The 14,894-nt window shown below is 39.5% G+C and overlaps 1 protein-coding gene across 2 annotated transcripts in view; it reads right to left on the reverse strand.

Annotated features, from left to right (window-relative positions):
* Positions 1 to 14,894, reverse strand: part of ERCC6L2 (ERCC excision repair 6 like 2) — a gene marked incomplete at its 3' end in the record, with an annotated part of 107,751 nt that overhangs the window by 37,664 nt on the left and 55,193 nt on the right. Inside the window, exons 13-14 of one of the 2 annotated variants that reach the window (XM_084898938.1) lie at positions 10,624 to 10,723; positions 997 to 1,149 (exon numbers count right to left, since the gene is read on the reverse strand). In XM_084898938.1, the coding sequence (XP_084755064.1) occupies positions 997 to 1,149; positions 10,624 to 10,723 (253 nt within the window). Of the gene's footprint in view, positions 1 to 990; positions 1,150 to 10,623; positions 10,724 to 14,894 lie in introns of those variants that run through there. The other variant, XM_084898939.1, reaches the window with a different exon arrangement.

Genomic DNA, 14,894 nt, shown 5'->3' on the forward strand with positions numbered 1-14,894 from the left:
CCCCTACCGGGGATGTGCGCGCAACCAAGGTACATGCCCTTGACCAGAATCAAACCCAAGACCTTTCAGTCCACAGACTGACGCTCTACCACTGAGCCAAACCGGTTTCGGCTCAGCAAACGCTTTCTGATGTTACATTTCATTGTGTAAATGTTCTCTCCCACCTCCCACCGAGATGGCCTAAGTTCTTTAAAGACAGGGACCAATTGTTCCTTGAACTATTTTTATGTTACCTAATGAATAAATGAAGTATAGTATTAAGGTTTTATTACAAAGTCCTGAAAATTAAGGAAAATATCCTAATTCTAAGACTTAGTTTCTTCATCTATATGATGGGAGCAAGGGGGTGGTTTGAAAAAAAAAAAAAAAAGATAGTCCAGGATTTTATAATACTAAATATCAACTAGAAAATAGGTTAATAGCCTCAATAGTGTGGTATATTAAAGAATTTAAAAGATTTTTAAAGGATATAAATGTCTCATTTGAGGAATAAGAAACATCTGTATGCTGAGGATGAACACAACTGGGAGAGTTTGAAATATTGGTGTGGAATTTTTACTGGGAACAGAAAACAAAAATCTCCATGAGACATGGGAGTGCATCTCAGGGAATATTTGGTAACTTTTAATCAAAACACATTTTATACTTTTGTTTATTTAGGAAAGTCTCTCTTTTTTTTAGGTTCTGACTTCAACAGCTGTTTCAAAATAATAGACTTCTCTTTCCCAGTCTGAAAATGGCGTTGGAGGTCACACTATCTAGTATATGTATCTGTATTTGTGTGTGTAGATTATTTGTTAGCATGCATGGGAAAATCTTAATATAGAGGTACAGTAACTCATTTCTTCTCAAGAAGTAGAAATTATAAACATAAGGCATTTTTTTATGAATAAAACTACAAATTTCTCTGAAAAGGCACTAACAATTATATTTCAAGTTTCCTGAGGGAGAAAACGACGTTTAAAATATTGGAAAGGTCAGAGAACAATTTCAAACCTCCAGGATGTCCTTCGTAAGACAAGACCCTTGGGGCCTCAGTTTGAAGAGATTACAGAGTCCAAAAAGCTCTCCACGATGCTCTTTTGATCCTTGAACTGCTTCAAAATACCGCTTGGCATTTTCACTTCCAACCACCACACACTGAAGTTGCTAAAACAGAAAAAAACACAAGATATTTTTGAAGTGTTTGCGCCAACAATATGTCAGAATTTCCTGGCATTCCATGTATATACACAGCTTTAGCTGGAGCAGGCAGATCCTCCTTAGGGAGGAAATTTTATTTTAATTTTCCAAGCAGATGTTGCCATTATGGTGAAATAATAATAATCTGGCCAGTCCTATTGAAGAAGACTATTTTATCTATTTATACCGACTCAGTCAAGATCACATCTTGAAGGACTAGCCACCTGACATAAAATATTTAATAATATAGGCATACATTTGGATTCACTTTTCTCCTTTCCTGACTATTATTACAATGGGAACTACTAAAACTGATAGAAATAATTACTACATTATCAAAGTTAAATTATAATCTGAAGTAATTATTTGATAACCATATTGGTGTCAAACTAACTGGCCATGGTTACACTGTCAATTAATAGCAAGAACCCATTTGTGGTTTAGAAACATTGCATCTTTGAAATAATTTTGAATATAGAAAGAATATTAACATGGAATCCTTAAGGACATATGCCATTTTTGTATCAATATCAATGTGTCTATTTAATGGAATTTTAATGAATGTAATGTAAATATAATCTGATTAACCCCATGTATATTTTTAAGTTACTTGCAAGAAACAAAAAAATGCCCAGAATGAAAACAACTTCAGTCTATTGTTGACAGAAAGATTAGTAAGAAATCACATGTTATTGTGATTATCAGAATTGGTTTGTACTGTAATAAATTACTCTAGGCAACTAAAATTATTCTTAATAGCTCCTACTTATCAAACACTTACTACATGTAAAGCATTTTTACATTTTCTCATTTAATTCCTTACAACAAAACATTAACTCATGTCCTGGCTGCTGTGTGTCAGTGGTAGAGCATCAGTCCACACACTGAAGGGTTGAGGTTTGATTCCCAGTCAAGGGCACATACCTGGATTGCAAATTTGATCCCTGGTCCTGATCAGGGCTCATTGCAGGAGGCAACCAATCAATGTGTCTTTCTCACATCAATGTCTCTCTCTCTCTCTCTCTCTCTCTCTCTCTCTCTCTCTATCTATCTATCTATCTCTATTTCTATCTCTATCTCTCTCTCTCCCCACACACACCCCACCTTCTCCCTTCTACTTTCTCTAAAAATCAACGGGAAACATATCTTCAGATGAGGATTAACAAAAAATATATATATTTCACTATATATTTTTCACTTTCAGGATGTTACTATTAAAACAAGAGACTCTTGTGACTTTAGTTTGAAGAAGTTATGGATCAACATATCAGCTTAATCAATTCACTATCAATGTCTCAGAAGCATGGGCTCCCCTTCTGGGAATACAGAACCACAATAGCAGTCGATGCACCGGATGGCCTCCTCACTGATGATTTTACCCTCCCTACTGACTTTACCTTAAACACTGTATTGTCCGACTGCAGCACTATCTATACGAATAAAAGGGTAATGTGCTAATTAGACCTGGAGGCCTTCCGGACATCCTTCCAAACAAACCCATGGTGGCAGGGCTGAGGCTGAGGCAGTTAGAGACAATCAGGACAGGTGGGGAGAGCCGTTGGGGGTGATCAGGCCGGGGGGGGGGGGCAGTTTGGGGCGAGCAGGCTTGCTGGGGGGGCCAGTTGCGGGTGAGCAGGCCAGCAAGGGGAAGCAGTTAGGAGCAATCAGGCTGGCAGTGGGTGGGAGTTGGGGGCGAGCAGGCTGGCAGGGGAGGGCAGTTGGAGGCGAGAAGGCAGGTGAGCAGTTAGGAGCCAGCAGTCCCAGATTGCAAGAGGGATGTCCAACTGCCGGTTTAGGCCCAACTAAAGGGATGTCTGACTGCCGGTTTAGTCGGACATCCTCCAAGGGTCACAGATTGGAGAGGGCACAGGCTGGGCTGAGGAACACCCCCCGACGCATGAATTTCGTGCACTGAGCCACTAGTTAAATATAATTACCAGAAATAACATGTAAGCATTAAATCTGAATCTTGTATGTGTAATACCAAAGTTTTATCACAAAGCTTATAAAAGGCACGGTATTTTGTACTTAAAATGAGTTTTCCAAAGTGGTTCCAGTAAAGAAAAGGCAGATAAATCCACCTGTAGGCTAACTATATATATATATATTAATATTTTAAACAACATTGGAATTCAAGAGGGTAGGGGAAAAAATAGTAACTGGAAAGTGTAGCTTAGTTTCCAGCTTAAGAAAAACTCAAATAAAGCAACAAAATGCTTGGATTTGTTCACAACACAAAAGAAAAGAAGGAATGCTCATCATGTTGAGAATTTCAGGACCTCCTCCTCCATTTTTAAGGTCAGCAATAAGGCATCTTCATGTCCTTCTCTCTGACCCTCTTCTTCTGCCCTCACATCTCCTCGTCTTTATTTGATCCTCCTGCCCTCTCCCCCATAAGGATCTTTGTGATTACAGTGGGCCCACCCAGACAATCCAGTGAGGGACCACTATTCAGTTCACCACAGTAAGAAGTGGAAAAGGAATTATGAGGCCCGTCAAAATGACAGGATTATGGAGGCCTGTCAAAATGACAGGTGCTACCTTGATAGGGTTCCCACTGGTCAAAAATGAGATAGTTTGAGTATCAATGGCAGTCCTCGGGTTACGTTGGGGCTTGATGTATGTCATTTCGTGGTTACTTGTGGTTACGTTGCCATCTTCCATTTATTTATAAAAAAAAAAAAGGTTCCGTCATTTTGACGTATGTACATATGTGCTTTATGTTTTTTATTATTTATTTATCACATGTAAAAGTCAGGAATTGTTATCTTTCTTTAACTTTTTTTTTACTGTTTCACTTCATTACTGCTGTGTATGTGCTCCATGTGAGTGACGTAGATGCTTATGTAGGTGGGTTCTGGCTTATGGCGAAAATAGCGTTATATTGCGCTGTAGGAACAGATCTCCAACGTAACCCGAGGACCTACTGTAGTCAATGAGTTGTAATGTTACTAAGGTAGGAACCCATGAGACCACACAGACTAAACAAATAGAAGAGAAGGGGAAATAAGCTCTCATGGTAGAATGCCAACATATTTTTAGAAAGCAGGAATATCGGAAATAGAAAAATCACCATCTGACAACCATCACAGCGGTAGCTGGTTCCAGAGGGAATCAGCAGTGAATGCTAAGGCCAATGGGTAAGGTGTGATGAGAGACAGAACATTAGCATAATCATAGAGATTTTCCCGTAATACATTTATCAATTACAACCAGAAAAAAAAATGGCACTTGTAGTGGAGAAAGCCAGCAGACACTAACTTGCTTGGTGATCAAGTTAACATCACCAACACTGGGGCAGGCACCACCATATGCCTTCTGACCAATGCAATGAGCAGAGCACAGAACTGCTTCATACCGTTCATGGCAAGGCTTCTGGACTTGAGTCTGGGCACGAGAAACATCAATGGACTGATAGCGAAGGAAATCCTACATAGCGAAGGTCTTATTTTTTAAAACTATCAAGAACATGAAAGCCAAGGAAAGCTTATTCCAGGTGTAAGAAAACCAAAGAGTCACAAAAAGAAATGTAACCATATCCTGAACCAGTTAGGAAAAAGGAAACATTACTAGGACAACTGGTAAAATCTGAATGGGTTCTGTGGATTACAAGGTAATGTATCACGGTTAGTTTCTTGATTTGATAGCTTGAGTTTCCGAGAGAACAGGGCGGGGGGAGTTGCAGAACAATATTTAAAACTAAGTGTCTCTAATGCATAAAATTATTTTTTTCATCCTCATCAGAGGATGTGTTTATTGATTTGAGAGAGAGAGAAGAAGGGGAAGAAGGGAAGAGAGGGAGAGGGAAAAAGAGGGGGAGAGGGAGAGAGACATTGATATGGGAAACATCAATTGGTTGCCTCATACAGGCGCTCTGATTGGGGATCAAACCTTCGACACAGGTATGTGCCCTGACTGGGCATTGAACCCCATCCTTTTGGTGCATGGGACAATGCTCCAACCAACTGAGCCAACCTAGGGCAAGCGTAACAGTACTTTCACATGTACATATAAATAAGAGAGTGTCCTTGTTTGGGGGAAATCTATACTAGACTATTTTTAGAGGTGATAAACCAGCAACTTTCAAATGGTTCAGAAAAAGATTAAAGATCACAGCTGAGAGAAAGGAAGCAAATGGGGTGAAATGTGAACAACTGGGGAATTTGGATGAAGTTAATTAAGAATTCTTTGTGCTGTTCTCACAACTCTTCTATAAATAAAAAACGTATTTCTAAATATATCTAAATTTCTGAAGCCAAACTTTAGATTACATGCAATGTTCCAAACCTGAAGGACAGTTGCTGTGGACTTGTTCTCTTCCCCCCCCCCCCCCTTTTCTTTTTTTTTTTTACTTTATTGATTTTTCAGAAAGAGCAATGGAGAAACATCGATGTGTTGTGCCACTTACTTATGCAGTCATTGGCTGATTCTTGTATGTGCCCTGACCGGATGGAACCACAACCTTGGTGTATTGAGGCAGTGCTCGAACCAACTGAGCTACCCTGCAGGCTTGCTTGCTACGTTTTATATGTCTCTTTTATGTGGGACTTCTTTCCTTCTGTTCTCTTCACCTATAAGACTGATAATGGTGGTAACCACTATGCGGGTACAACTGAAATTAATACAAAATAATACTAAATGTAAACTGTAATTTTAAAAAAATTAATTAAAAAAACATACAAAGGCTGATAATGAACTTCTAGATCTAGCCGTCATGCCCCCCATCTTTTCTCCCATGTGTTGTGTCTGTCTTTTTGCTCTGTAATGTAGAACTGTGTGGCTTTCTTTTAGATGAAAACTTTGCTCTTTGCTACTCAGCCTACCTTTGGAGTTTTTCATTGTTTGGGATGATTTTTCCTAGTATTCTGTTCTTGAGTCCATGGTCCTACAACCTCACTTACTATTTGAATATATTCTTTATATTTCTTTCATAATCTCTTCCATTGATTTTGTTTTCTCTGAAGTTACTTCTTTTTTTGGAGTGCCTGCATGAGTTCCTATGGCTCCTTAATATTATCGTAAACTTAGTGTTTTAAAAAGCAGAAATGTATTCTCTTACAGTCTGGAGGCCAGGAGTCTGAGATCCATGTCGCTGGGCTGACGACAAGGCTTTGGCAGGGCCACGCCTTCTCCAGGCGCTCTCCGGGAGAAACCATTCCCTGCCGCGTCCAGCTTCCCGCGCTGCCAGCATTCCTGAGTCTGTGACTACATCACTCCCACGTCTGCCGCTGTGGCTAGGCTGCCTTGTCTTCTGGGTCAGATTTCCCTTTGATTCTTTCTTAAAAGGCCAATTATGATTTGGGCCATGCTGGGATAATCTAGGTTAATCTCTCCATCTAAAAATCACTAACTTAACCAGATACCTCCCGCCCCCCCCCCCCAATAAAATAACATTTACAGGGATTAGGACCTGGTATCTTTGAGGACCATTTTCAGTGTTTATTTTCCTAAATTGTTAAAAAATTATTTTTGTTGAGTATTCATCTGTCTTCAAATATTGTGCTTATCTCACCCTACCACCGTGACTATTCAAAGCAGGGAGGTGCGATTTTCTGGGCAATGGGAGGACCTTTCTTCCTGATTCCAGCAAAATGCTGCTCTGCCTTGCTTCTTTGATCCCACTATTTCCAATTATTGTCTCTCTTGGGGGCAGACACCTCTGTTGGCTGTAATTCGGTGCAAAGGGATAATATGTTAAGGGTTAAACCATCTTGTTAGGTCACCCCCAAGCTCCCTTATTTAGTATCTGGTAACTCTAAATTTGGAATATCCAGAAGTTACACCTATCCTTTTCAGTGGCCGTTTCCTGACTGAGTTTAGTTTGGTTTCTTCCTCTAATCTGATCCCATCTGCTTTCTGTTTTTCAGGGTTCCTTATAATTTCTGGACCACAGAGTAAACTTTTCTTGTTTCCCAACATTTTTACAGGTGTTTCTTTTTTTCTCTAAAAGTTATTTTTGGATATTTATTTCCCCCCAAAGATCTGAGAAACATGTGAGAGGCTAGTGTGTGTATGCCATATGCACCCTTGGTTCAAAGTCCAATCAATCTTTTAAATAACATTTAATTTCCTCCCATGATTGCCATCTTATATTTATTTGTGCCTACCTAGCTGTATGCCCGAATCTTCCCTAAGTGGCTCACATTTAAAAAGTATTTTAATAAGTAACTAGATACTACGAAGTTCTGAAAATTTAAATTATCCTCATCTTCTGAAGCCTTTTTATTATATAGTATATAATATACATTATATAATAGGCCATTTTATCTCATTATAGTCAGATGAATAGTTAAAAACTATATTCAGGGTAGGACAAAATTAGGCTTACAGTTGTGAGTACACAAAACACAGAGTTTATTTTTGTATTATTATTTATTAATTATTGTATTGTTTTTCCATATGAACAACTGTAGACCTGCCTCTGCCTCACCCTGTACATATGTAGTAGTGGGACTATGAAAAATTACACGATCGAGGAAAGACTCTTACTTGTGATGGGCTAAGATATTATTCTAAAGAACTGCTCCTAAGTTGAAAAAAATAATACTCTACTTTTTTCCGAGATTGGTTAAACACGTTTAAAAAACTATTTTTTAAGTAGTTGTGCTATACCAGGGAACAAAAAGATGAAAGGCTTCTTACAGAGCTAAATGCTTTAAGAGAAAACAAAAACTGCTGTGTACAGATCTATTTTTAGAATTAAGAAAACAGCATTAATTTTAAGATTGGATCATTCTTAGGTTAACTACCACCACATGTGGCAGATGTTTGCTCTTAAAGAAATGCCAACTAAATATATAGGGAGTAATTCAAATTTAACATTTATAATTAAACTTGAACCTCATTCCAAATCTTCTCAAGTCAGCAATTATAAACTAAATAAACCTTGTTTATTTAGAGGCATAACTGGAAGAGTAATTGATACCCTAAGGATATTAAAGAATTAATGCAATTTTAGATAAATACTAAAGGCACCAGCATAGTAGTTGGGCCCCTGAGCCTGAGTCCTATAATTCTAGTTACTGAGGTGGCTATGGGTCCCAGTTTCATTTTATGTACAACATGAAACAGTTGCATTCACTATTGCTAAGGCACTTCTCCTCACTTTTTTTCATGTCATGGGAAATATAGAAAATGGCAACATATGTAACATATGAACATTTACCTGGAATAAACAGAGGTTGTTACTCAAAGCTGGCTTTGACCATCTTGCTGCTCAGAGTTGTGGATGGATATCCCAGTGCACCTGTATCCCGTCTGTAGCATATCACTGTCTTGGTCCACAGTCTGGGAAACTGTGACCTCGCTACTCTGACTGTGCTGTACACATACGTGTGTTGGCACTTCTCTGAGCTTGTAAGAATGAGAATCTTGCCCGGCCGGTGTGGCTCAGTATTTGAGCACTGACCTATGAACCAGGAGATCAAGGTTTAATTCCCAGTCAGGGCACCTAGCTGGGTTGTGGGCTCAATCCCAGGAGTGGGGTGTGCAAGAGGAAGCCAATCAGTGCTTCTCTCTCATCATTGATGTTTCTATTTCTCTCTCCCTCTCCTTTCCTCTCTGAAATCAATAAAAAATATATATTTTTAAAAAATGCAGAATCTTGGGCTCCACCCAGACCGACTAAATCAGAAGCTGTGTTTTAAGGATCCCCTAGACCAGTGGTCGGCAAACTCATTAGTCAACAGAGCCAAATATCAACAGTACAACGATTGAAATTTCTTTTGAGAGCCAAATTTTTTAAACTTAAACCTCTTCTAACGCCACTTCTTCAAAATAGACCCGCCCAGGCCGCGGTATTTGTGGAAGAGCTGCATGTGGCTTGCGAGCCGCAGTTTGCTGACCACGAGCCTAGATGATTCATGTGCACATTAAAGTTTAAGAAGTATTGCCATAAGAAACTTTCGGCTCTAAAATTCAATGAACTTAAGAATCTTTTTATAGAAGTACTATTGGCCCGGTGCACAGATTTGTGCACGGTGAAAGGAAATTAATTAAAAGAAATATTTTAATATTGCTATTCGCCCTTTTTCTATAATAGAAGTGTCAACCAAATTCATGGTAGACAATGGCAGATCAAAACACACGTGAGCAATTGGCGCCAGCGAGAGCTTTATATGTATCACACATGTGTGAGTCAAACTCACCTTTTATATGTATACTAGAGGCCCGGTGCATGAAATTCGTGCACTGGGAGGGGAGGGTCCCTCAGCCCAGCCTTCACCCTCTCGCAGTCTGGGACCCCTTGCTCCTTACTGCCTCCCTACTCTCTGCTCCTTACCACTCAGCTCACTGCTCCTTCGCGGTGCTGCAGAGGCAGGAGAGGCTCCCACCACCACTACTTCTCTTGCCAGCCATGAGACTGGCTTCTGGCTTAGCATCTTCCCCCTGGTGGTCAGGGCGCATCATAGCAACTGATCGTTGTTCTGGCTGTTCCGGCGTAACAGTTGCTTAGGCTTTTATAATATAAACTTGCTTAATTAGACCTGCTTTCTGATTTAGCTAAACTTTTCCCAGCCCAGTGAAGCACCCCAACTTTTCTTTCAGGTAATTTCAGCAACACAACAGTAAATATCAACACAAAGCAGATTATTATGGTAGATCACGCAGGGAGAACAAGGAATAAAATATTTAACTGCAGCAGTGTTTGACTATATTCTGCACAGTGAGAAAACCTGAAGTCATTTTCAAGTTTCACCATTTCTTATTTCTTTTCAGTAGGATCAAGTTTCTAAATTTTCTAAATCTCTGTTTTCTGGCTAATGAAAAGAAAATAGGATTCTACCGAGTCTCTTATCTACCAACTCCAGGACTTCTGTGAGGATCAAATGAGATGAAGAATGGGAAAATGCTTCACAGATATTTGATTGAATTGTAAAATGTTTGCACCTGGTTATAAAGCAAGTCCGGGTTGCTGGGCTGAAGAAACTCCAAGGAAGCTAGTTGCTAGGGAAAGGAAGCCAGTTGTTGCTAAGTGACAATCATTACCTGGCGCCCAGAGTACTGTTTCCAGGCCGGGCTGAGCTGTGGACCACATTTTGTGCCATGGGATCTTGGCTGCAATTTGGTGGGGTGTTGCTCTGGGGTGGTGGCAGGGTCTGTGTCCCATGTGGCGAAAGCCGAGTGTTGGTTCGGTGCCAGGTCCATGGTGCCATTTATTTTTAAATGGCCAGTGTGTATCATGGCAGCTTCTGTGTTGAGTGTCTGTCCCCTGGTGGTTAGTGCACGTCATAGCTACTGGTCGAAGTGTCTGGCCCCTGGTGGTCATTGTGCATCATAGCTACCAGTCAGAGGGACACTTAGCCTTTTATATATAATCTTAACAAATGCCATATCACAGTTAGAATAAAACTTAAAATATAAATTTACACATGTTTGTTTCTAATTTTTGAAAACAGGCAAATGTTTATTTTTTAATTAAAACAAGGAAAATATATTTACCTGTTTGTATACCTGCCGTAAATACATGATCTCCTCCACAGTTCCCAAGGATATCAGCCTAAACACTTTGACATCTCTGCATTGCCCAATCCTATATGCTCTGCAAAAATATTAAAAACAAAAGCAAACAAAAATCAAGTGAAACAACTTTGGATTGAGACAATATCTTTTGGACATAAAAATGGAAGATTAATGTAAAAAGAAACATTTTATGTTTATATATGCTATACTATTTAATAATAGTGCCAAATAGAAATTAATATAAAAAGATCAGTCATGGAAAAGTATAGAAAAATGTACATATCAACTTTGTTACAAACATAAACTTTTATTGTCCAAATTTTTTTCTTAAAGTTAGATTTTTCTATCGTAATCTTAAACTTATGAATGTTCCCAAATCATTCCATTTATATAAACTCCTCAAAAATGCAAACTAATGATAGAATAAGCAGATCACTGGCTGCTTGGGAATAGGGATTTGGGGAGGGGCAGGAGAGGGATTATAAAGTAGTGTGGATGCAAGGGGCCACATGCTGACCTGACAAGCTCTGGGAAGGCCTGCATGGCAGTCTTACAAACTCAAAGACCTCAAGTAACCACAAAGGATGGTCTGAAATTTAACTAAAAGCAGTTATGGTAGGTAGTCACTTCCTAACCCAGTATCTTCCCTGACAACTTCGACCTTAAGCTTAACTGAACTTATTATCTTTTTGCATCTATATATTTTGCAACATATCATTGAAATGTAAGGGTAACTTGTAACTTCCCTTTCTTTCCGGACCCCTAAGGGTATAACCAAATGTCCTGGGCTCCAGGACAGAGACACAAATTCTTTCATTGCTATTGTTATCGTGTTAATTGTTGACTATAAACTATCCTGTACCCACCCAAGTAATTTGTCAATTTGTCTATCATTTCACTTTTTACCCAATCCCAGAGGTTTCCCCGCTCACCCCACCCCCACCCCGCTTTCTTCCGCCTCCTTAATCTATAAAACAAGGATAAAAACAGCCATTCTCTGGAGCATTATCCTAATTTGTTGAGATTCTTCTTCCTGGCAGCTGTTGATAGCTTGGCTCAAATAAGTTCACAAAAATTCTTTACAGGTTTGGATGTTTTTACATTAATAGTAGCAAAAGGAAAATTTGGGGTGGGGGTGATGGACATGGTGACTATTATTGTGGTGATGGTTTCACAGTTGTACACATATATCAAAACTTATTAATTGTACGCTTTAAACACAGTTTATTGTGTATTAATTACATCTCAATGAAACTGTACTGTTTGAAGAGAAAACAACAACACCACAAACATGGGGAAAAGCAGTTAATCAACTGGTAAGGCTACAGAAGTGAGATTGGTGGTCCACATCCAGAGATTTCCCTGGGGGCTGACGGAGTCACTCGGCTGACTAGTACCCCAGGTGTTTTGGTAGGAACCATGGTGCTAATTAAAACTCTAACCTGACTCACAACACTGGTTAACTGTGGTTCTAGTCCCTGCAGGTTCTCTCAGGTGGAGCTTTAATAGACGCTCTGAATGAGGTCATCTGCTCCTAAATACCTGTTACAGTCACCAGGGGGGGTCACGTGCCAGGCCATACTGCCTCCTGCTTGAAAATGTTACAATTTGGGGGTACATGATTTTGAGCTTGTAAAGTTACTCTATGTTGTTAGAGTTGGTGCTCCTTGTGCCCCGTCACCCGCTCGTCCTCACAGAGAAGGCCTTTACCAGAGGGCATCATGGGGTTCCAAAACTCTTATACCTCCACAGGGCACCGGGCTCCTGTGACAGCTCAGAGAATGATAGGTAAGTGCAGTGCCACTTCCATCCTGCAGCTTAGACACAGAGGACCTCACTATCCCTTTCTCTCCTACCATGGATCTGGGGTCTAAAATTTTTTAAATTGGATTTAAGAAAAGTCTTTTGGGTGTATGGCCATCCAACTGTTATCCAATTGTTTGGTGAATGGGACAGATTGTTAGAGTACATACTAGAGAACCGACGCACAAAATTTGTGCATGGCGGGGGGGGGGGGGGGGGGGGGGGGGAGACACGGGACGGGAAGAGGCGTGCCTCAGCCTGGCCTGCGCCCTCTCGCAGTCCAGAATAGCTGGCAGTCAGACATCCCTCTCACAGTCCAGGACCCCTCAATCCTTATCGCCTGCCTGCAGAGGAAGCAGGAGAGGCTCCCACCACTGCCACTGTGCTCGCCAGCTGTGAGCCCTGCTTCTGGCTGAGGGGCACTCCCCTGTGGGAGCGCACTGACCACCAGGGGGCAGCTCCTCATTGAGCGTCTGCCCCCTGGTGGTCAGTGTAAGTCATAGCGACAAGTTGTTCTGCTGTTCGGATGATTTGCATGTTAGGGTTTTATTATATAGGATTCCTTAATCTTTAAAGACAAAAAGCTTGTGTACATGTTACTTTGGACCTATGCTTCATTTTCTTGGTACATAAAGTAGAGATGTTATATGATGGGTCTTTGACCATGTAAAGGCAGGTGTCAAGACCATATAGTATGGAGATCAAGATTATTCTTTTTTTCCCTTTTTATTCTTATTGATTTCATAGAGGAAAGGAGAGGGAGATAGAAACATCAGTGATGAGCGAGAATCATTGACTGGTTGCTTCCTGCACACCCCCGCTGGAGACTGAGTCCCCAGGCCGGGCATGTGCTCTGACCAGGAGTCGAGCTGTGAACTCCTGGTTCATAGGTCCAGACTCAACCACTGAGCCATGCTAGTCGGGACTTCTCTTAACAGAGTCAGTGAAAGGGCAGGTAGGAGAAGAGAAATGTTGTTCATTTAGTTTTATTATCAACTAACTTTCGTTGAGAACCACATGGCTATGCTTTAAGGGAATACTGGGATAAATAAGATACTAAGTCTTGATAGCCTAGATGAAAAAGAACAACATTACAACAAATATCATAAGACAAAGAAAAAGTAGAGATTTTCCTGTGGTTTTCATTTGACCATTTTACTTGACAGCTATCAACAGCAAGAGGCTGGTTAAGCATGTAGTCTCTATAGTAAGATTGTGTAGTTTCAGATCCTGATCCTGACAATTACTAGCTGTAAACTTGAGCAAATAAATTATTTTAATTTCTATAAGGACAAAATAAAACCATATCTGATTTGCTTTGACTGACATATATCTAATGTGACATCTTATACATAATACTAAGTGATATTGAAAAAAATGTATATCTTCATTTTAAAAACACAACAGTGAGCCTAAGTCCTTCATAAAGTTGTACATCTTTGATATCCTCTCAATTTCTTCTAAGATTATTTAATAATTTTTTCACATAATCTTTAGTCAATCTTAATCATTTACAATATATTCTAGAAAATGTTAAAGATGTTATAAATAAATACTCTTGATACTTATTTGGCTGTTCTGCTTCTTAAGCTTTTCTGTGTATATGCCTTTTTCCCTCAGCTTAGACTTTTCAAAAGTTTGTCTATTTTACTCTTTTCAATGAGTGATTTACTATGTTTTGCTTTTATTTTAATTTGATAATTTATACAATTTCCTCTATTTTTCTTAGGTTTACTTTACTTTTCTATTTTTCTAAATATCTTTCTTTTACTTTCTATCTTACTTTCCTAAGAAATAAATTTTACATTCTAAATTAGTATCAGAACTTAAATATTGATACAGTAATTTCACTGTTATTTATAAATAATCAGTTCTTATCTCTTGATTGCCTTGTTTTTTGTTATCTATAAAAATTTAATAATTTAAACAATTTTTATTAAATTAGCTAATTTATTTAAAAATGTTTTTATTGATTTTAGAGACAGAGAAAGGGAGAGGGAGAGAGGGAGAGAGAAACACAACTGGTTTCCTCATACAAACAACTCAACCAGGGACTGGCCCGCATGTACCCTGACCCAGAAATGAATTGGCGACCTTTTGGTGCCCAGGATGACACTCAACCAATTGAGCCACACTGGCCAGGGCTAACCACTTAGAAGTGTACAGTTCAGTCATATTAAGTATAAAGACCCTGCTGTGTGACCATCATGACTATCTTCTTTACAGAACTTTTTCACCCCCTCAACTGAAACACAGGGCTCATATAACTCCCTACTCCTCTTCTCCCCTTCCCTCCTCCCCCCTGCCCCCTAACTCTTAATAACCATCATTCTCCTTTCTGTCTCCACAAATTTGACAAGCCTGGGTACCTCATGATGATTTTTTTTTTTTTTTTTTTTTTTTGGTGGTGAAAACAGAAATCTTTTCCTCATTGCTGTTCTTAGAGA

Source organism: Pipistrellus hanaki, assembly GCF_964339955.1.
Source record: "Pipistrellus hanaki genome assembly, chromosome: 11".
Taxonomy (NCBI): Eukaryota; Metazoa; Chordata; class Mammalia; order Chiroptera; family Vespertilionidae; genus Pipistrellus; species Pipistrellus hanaki.